The sequence below is a fragment of the Bidens hawaiensis genome, unplaced genomic scaffold (assembly GCF_021521415.1).
Source record: "Bidens hawaiensis isolate Kalapana, Puna unplaced genomic scaffold, B.hawaiensis_p1.1 tig00026691_1, whole genome shotgun sequence".
Classification (NCBI taxonomy): Eukaryota; Viridiplantae; Streptophyta; class Magnoliopsida; order Asterales; family Asteraceae; genus Bidens; species Bidens hawaiensis.
In genome coordinates, this window is record NW_027494303.1 from 224,494 (window position 1) to 231,333 (window position 6,840).

The 6,840-nt window shown below is 43.2% G+C and overlaps 1 protein-coding gene across 1 annotated transcript; it reads left to right on the forward strand.

Moving 5' to 3' along the window:
• The first annotated feature begins 3,567 nt into the window (after positions 1-3,567).
• LOC143573917 (uncharacterized) lies at positions 3,568-3,936 on the forward strand. Its single transcript, XM_077058678.1, has one exon. The coding sequence runs from the start codon at positions 3,568-3,570 to the stop codon at positions 3,934-3,936; it is 369 nt and encodes a 122-aa protein (XP_076914793.1).
• Positions 3,937-6,840: the final 2,904 nt, after the last annotated feature.

Consider the following 6,840-nt stretch of genomic DNA (forward strand, 5'->3'; position numbering starts at 1 on the left):
AACTGTCTTGCGTCCACCCACCGCCTTGATTTGCGTGCCTCCGCGCAACCCCCCAAATCACCACACATCCTCCCTCAACCCCACCCCAACCCTACCCTATGTGACCAGCAAATAGGCTCAACATAGTCCAACAAACATTTCCCTTCCTTCTCGTGTTTAGTTTTGCCCAGCCCAAGAAGCAAGAATTGCATTCACAGATATAAATTACTTTGAGCTCGTAATATTTTCTTTCATTTGCATCTCACATGTAACATCTTTTCTTGTTGCACTATAAAGAAAACAAAAAAGATTTTCACCTTATTTGCTTTTCTTTAATTCCACGTTATATCTAGTTTAGCACCATTTGACTCATTTTAGTTAAGAGACTTTGTGTTAAATTATAAATAGTTCATAAATGAATATAATAAGCTCATTTTAACACGTTTTCATCTTAACCCAACAAATAAAAAAAAACAACTTAATAGATTATATTTTTATTAGAATATCGGTGCATATTAAATAAGTATATAAATACTACTGTAGTAGCTAAAATTTTAAAACTTGTTTGAATAAAAATAAACTAGAAAAAGAAAAACATTACTTGCGAGTTGCTCGTGCCTCGGTTCGAGTACAAAACAACCTCAACTATGATGCCTTATTGCCTTAGTCTCTGTGCACAGCAGCAAAATGCGATCTCTCTGTGACTCCGTGCGTGACTCTTGCTGTGCGAGACCTCACACGGTCACACCCGTCCAAATAATAATATCATAATATGCGATCTGTCAACTTTTCTTTTATTCCTTAGCCAAACCAACATCATCAGCCCATTAATTTGATTGCCCAGGTCTTGAGCCCATCTATCACTTTTAATAATTCTTCCTTGCTCTTTTTAATTATAAATTACGATTTATATAGAGTTAGGGTACAAAAAAGACTCAAATACTCTTAAGCATCATCCGCGGGTCAGAGGGGACCCCCCTCATATGTCACCCGCGGGACATATAAATCACCCGCATAACTCAAGACAAAGGAATAACAATAGTACATCCTAGAGATACTTAAGTACCTACTAAAAATACTTAAGTACTTTCTCTTTGCCGGACTTGTACTTATTCTCACGCCGGAGGGTGGTTACAGGAAGAATCCCCCTCTTGTCCTTCCCGTAACTAGCTCACGGTTGTTGTTTTGCAGGTTTCCGTCACAGGACTTTGAGAGACTGGACTTGTATCGTTGTTGGTAGTATTTGACTTGTACCCTATGGACTCATCGGATCTAAGCCCTTAGGGGATTATGTCCCGTGTTTCTTCATTGGTGCCATCCGTGCATGTGTTAGAACTGTGAAAATTTTTTGTTGTTTGTTGGTTCGAACGATACGAGTCAATTTCTCGAAGGGTCGATGGAAACTCCGGCAACTGTTTGACCTAGTACTGATGTCGAAGCACCTGGAAGTCCTACTGCAGGTGACTTGGGACGTGTTACGGTGGAAACTCGCCAGACCTGTACGGAATTAGGTCTGGAAGATCTCTATCTCCTCCCACAACTAGGGTTGTTCACGAGCCGAACCGAACCGAGCGAAGGCTTGCTCGTTGCTTGGCTCGTTTACAACCGAACCGAACGGCTGAAATTCGAACAGAGCGAAAATCGAATCGAGCATTTTTCGATCGAACATCGAGCGATTTCGAGCATTATTTATTTATTTTTCACTTTACAATTTTCAATAAGAAACAAGTTAAAGGTTGTAAATTATATATTTTATAAATAAATTAGTATTTTTTAGACAAACGTGTAATAGATTGCAAAGTTTTTATTAAAAGTAAGTTTAAAGTGAGATAAATTGATTATGTAAACACATTTCTAGTATTCTAAAAACTTGAAGAGAACAAATAAAACTATAAAACTGACGAAATAGGAAAATTTTAAAGGGGATAAAAAAATTGTAAGCTTATATTTATGTGTTTTGTCTATATATTTATATATTTGTTCATATATAATATAAAATAAATTAAAAATATTCGAGCCGAACCGAACCAAGCAGACCTTTGCTCGTTGCTTGGCTTGTTTGCAAACCGAACCGAGTAGAGGGCTTGTTTACAATCGAGCAAAAAAATGAGCGAGCATTTTCCGAGCAATTTCCGAGCGAGCGGCGAGCGAGTTCGAGCGACGAGCGGTTTAGACGGCCCTACCCACAACAGTGCGGAGGAGTCAAACGCGTGATAGCCTTCAAACGGAGAGACTTCCTGAGGATGATTTTGATAGGAGGAGGCGTGACCGTCCTCGCATGGTCCTACGCGAGCCCTCCTACAGAGAAGAGTATGAAAGTTATGATCCAACATATCGTCCAAGTGTTGTAAGTTATTTCAGCGGAGACAGCAGACTTCATAGACGAGAGGGAACTAGTCGCCCGCGTGCGGTAGTTCGCCATACTGAGTACCACAGTGATGCGGAAGAAGACTTCACCAAACCGTACCGTCCCGCAGCCTTTGCTGAGAAATCAAAATTCATAGCGCACATTGCAACCCCATTCCCAGTTAATGCGAAAATTCCTACGTCTTTGGGAAAGTACAATGGGATGACTGATCCTAGTGATCACCTGTTGAACTTCGTGGCAGTGGGAGGAGTCAGTGGTTGGACCCTCCCCTACTAGTGTCACATGTTTGCATTGACATTAACAGGGGCAATGCGTGAATGGTTTGAGACCATATGTCCCGCAACATCTAGTGTTGGTCATACAAACTGGTGTTGAATAATGGATGACACCAATTGTAGCATACATTACATCGGGAATACTCCCGGAAGAAAACGATGCGGCCCGGAAGATCAGACACAAAGCCTTGAATTACCAATTGCAAGACGGTATCTTATACCGCAGATCCTTTCTCAGCCCACTCCTAAGATGTGTGGATGCCGATGATGCAAATTACTTGATAAGGGAAGTTCACGAGAGCATTTGTGGTATTCATGTGGGCCCAAGGATGGTTGTGGCCAAACTCATGAATGCAGGGTATTATTGGCCGGGGATGCACATGGATGCAGTGCAAGAAATCAGAAAGTGCGATTCATGCCAGCGCCATGCCCCCAATACCCTACGTCCAAAAAATGAGTTAGTGCTAGTGACATCTGCATGGCCATTCCAAAAATGGGCAATTGATATCATGGGTCCATTACCAAAAGCCCTGGGACGTGTCAAATTCCTGATTGTGGCCATCGATTATTTTACCAATTGGGTGGAAGCCAAACTAGTTGCTTCCATCACTGCATCAAGAAATTTTTGTGGGAGTTTATCATTTGCCGTTTTGGCCTCCCGTGAGAACTAGTCAGTGATAATGGGACTCAGTTCGCGGATAGTGGGTTACAAGCGTGGCTGAAGGAACTTCAGGTTACTCAAGTGTTCACATCCGTAGCTCAGCCGCAGGCTAATGGTCAAGTTGAAAGAGCCAACAGATCCATTAAAGATGGAATCATGGCAAGATTGGGAACTAAACGGATTGGATGGGTTGACGAATTGCCCCATGTACCTTGGGCCTTTCGCACCAAAAGACGTCAAGTAATTCTGAGACGCCATTCAATCTAACTTACGGCACTGAAGCCATGATTCCAGCTGAAATTGGAGTTCCATACGCAAGAACGTTGATGAACGATGATAATGAAAAGGAGCTGCGGATGAACTTAGACCTCTTTAAAGAAAGGAGAGAACTGGCCTTGATCCGAGAGCATAATTACAAACGTCAGTTGCAAAAGTATTATAACCCAAGGGTTAAAATATGCACCTTCGATGCGGGAGATTTTGTCATTCGCAATAACAGAGAAGAACCTCCGGGTAAACTGGCCCCAACTTGTGAAGGCCCTTATAAAGTGAAAGAAGTATTATCAAAGGGTGCATACAAGTTGAAAAAACTAGACGGGACAGAAATCCCTAGAACTTGGAACGTTGCACAATTGAAAAAATGTTACATATGAACAAGACTTGTTATTACGTACTTTTTGTTTGGCCTGCCTGCCCTGATAGACTAGTAAAAAGACATCTTATGTCATAATTTGTAATATACTTAGGCCTGCGTGCCTTTCTTATTAAAGAGCTTGATTAAACCTACGTGCAAGTCTTCTGTAGAAACTGTTTTCCTGGATTTCGTGCCAGAAGGGACCGGCGTGTCCTTAAATAAAATTTCCTGGCCTGCGTGCCAGAAGGGACCCGCGTGTTCTTAAAGAAAATTTCCTGGCCTGCGTGCTAGAAGGGACCCGCGTGTCCTTAAAGAAAAATTTCCTTTCTTGCGTGCCAGAATGTCCTTAAAGAAAATTTCCTTGCCCGCGTGCCAGAAGGGACCCGCGTGTCCTTAAAGAAAATTTCCTGGACTGCATGCCAGGAGGGACCCGCGTGTCCTAAAAGTAAATTTCACGTAATCTTTTATTGACGAATAAGAAGATCTTACAATCTAACACGTATATTATGTACATAAGACAAAGTGTAAAGGATAAAAAACTTCTTATATTACAAAGTCAAAAGAGATTACAAATGTTATACATGACATATATCTACAAAACTATAATTGAACTATAGAGGTGGATCCTCATTATCACTATTATCATTGGAGTTCACTTGGTCTTCATTGCCTTCTTCACGACCAATGGCAAAGTTTGCCTTCAGCTTATCAACTCCATCATCTTGATCTGCGAGTTCAGCTATTGCTTCCTCAATGAGGAACGTCATGTTATCAAAAGCTTCTGTCTTCTCCGCATAAATTTTAGCAGTGTCTTGGTCATGCAAGTCAAATTCCTTAAGAGGTCGTTTCTCTTCAGCAAACTTGAGACCCTCTTGGAAACCTGCTTGGCGACCAGCCTAAGATGAGGCAACTAGCAACTCCGCAACACGATCCCCAAGTTCAGCACTATCCCGGATGTGCTCAATAACCTACAAACAAGAAGTGTAAGAAAACAATCCAGATGTATGCATTTTACATAAGAAAACTAAAGGAAGAAAAGTTACCTGGGGAATCCCCTCTGCCATCAACCATTTCTTGTCCGCCTGAGCCCGAATGAGGGTCATCTTGTGCTCTGCACAATCCAACGCCTGTTCCCGGTTCTTTTCAGCAAGCTTGGCGATCAAATCATCTTTTGCAGATGCTTTAGCCTTCAATGTCTTTATATCTTCCATATAGGAAGAGATAAGATCGTTCTGATCGTCCAGCTGCTTCTGTAAAGCTGCCTTGGCTTCCTTAGCCTGCTGCAACTCATTCTTCTTCGCACGGGTCTATTCACGGGAAGCCTCTAAAATAGAGTTCTGATGCTTGCAAGCTTCCTCCCAGCCCTTTGCTGTAGCAGCATGGCGGGCCTTTTCTGCCTCTAACGCCTTCTTAGCATCCAATAGCTCCCACTTGGCGGTATTGGCAGTTATGCGGTAGCTTTCAGCTTCTTTCTTGGCCTCCTCAGCACTCTTCTCCAAATCATCCCATGTTTGGCTCATAGCTAACCAGTCTCGATAGATTTCTTGACTTGTGGAGACAAAATTAGCTAGAGTGTAGGAGAAGGAGTTTGCCAGCGTATAACAAGGACGCCCGCGTTGGCGTTGCCTCTACGCCAGAGGAATCCCTTGGCATCGTTTTCCGTAAACAACAACCCCTGGCGGATATACCAGTGCGGGTGATGCACTAACGAATCCTCATGAGGATTGGTTTGACCGTAATACCCCACATGCCCTTTATCTTCATGAGAACGGGAGGTGGTGGCAACAAAGTTTGGCCCCTCTAGGTCTGGAAAATGAGGAGGCGAGCTGGGAGGCGAGGAAAGGAGTGGTTCCTTGAAAATATGAGAAACACCCCCTTGCTGGGAGGTGTATCCTGTAAAACAATAGGATCATCAACGGTTTTGGGTGGAGAGTTGGGTGCAGGCTCAAACACCGACTTGGGCAGTGATGAGGGGGGGAAGCAGGAGAAGTTGTCTTTCCTTGATCCTGTGGGTCCTTGCCGTAGAATCTGCAAACAATTCACCTCATCAAAAGATATTTCGCTCAAAGAAAAACAATCAAGAGTATAAAAATATCAAGAATAATACCTAGAATAACCTTTGTTGAGGCAACACGGTTGATGCGGTCCCCCAACTTCACTTTCTTGTGTTTCTTAGGAACAGCAGGTTTGGACAGATGTGACTTGCCCTTCCTAGCCGGCTTAGGGGCATCCGCATCAGCAACCTCGTGCTCGTCTTTGCTGGTAACAACCTCAGCAGTACTTTTTCTTGCATTCGCATCCTTGCTTTTGGATGGGTTATGTTTCCTCTTGCGATTCAGACCTTCAATGGCATTCATGATACTCTTAGCATCAGTAGTATCAACTGAGGATTCTTCTTCTTCGTAGGGTAATGACTCATCATTAGAAGAAAAGAGTACAATCACCCCACTAGAAGTGAATTATGAAAGAGGACGAGGGTTTAGATCTCCCTCACCTTTGGCAAGCATCTCCTCACCTTTTGAAAACATAGCCTCGGACACTATTGGCTCCAGGAGTAAAGCAGAGGAAAATAGGAAGTTATCGCGGGTGCGATCAAGAAATGGTGGTTTCTCGGGATCCCGTGGGCGACGAGCCATCAATCCCTGCACACGATCCATCAATGTGCATAGGATCGAACCCTCATCTGCACAAACAAGAAGTTAGCCTTTTCAAAAAGAAGAAATTAAAATCCTTAAGGGATAATGATAGACGTTCTCTTGTCAGGCCTCTCACAGAAAGGCTCCAAATCTGGAAAAGGCCACAAGCGGATCATGCCGGCACACACCAATGCACCCTCAGATATTGCATGCATGGGTGTAGGCACGCGGGTCATCGTTTTAAACCATGGAAGGTTCACGTATGTTACAACACGAATCTCCGGCAG

Coding starts and splice junctions, on each gene's coding strand:
- LOC143573917 (XM_077058678.1), top strand. CDS start 3,568: ATGATTCCAGCTGAAATTGGAGTTCCATACGCAAGAACGTTGATGAAC.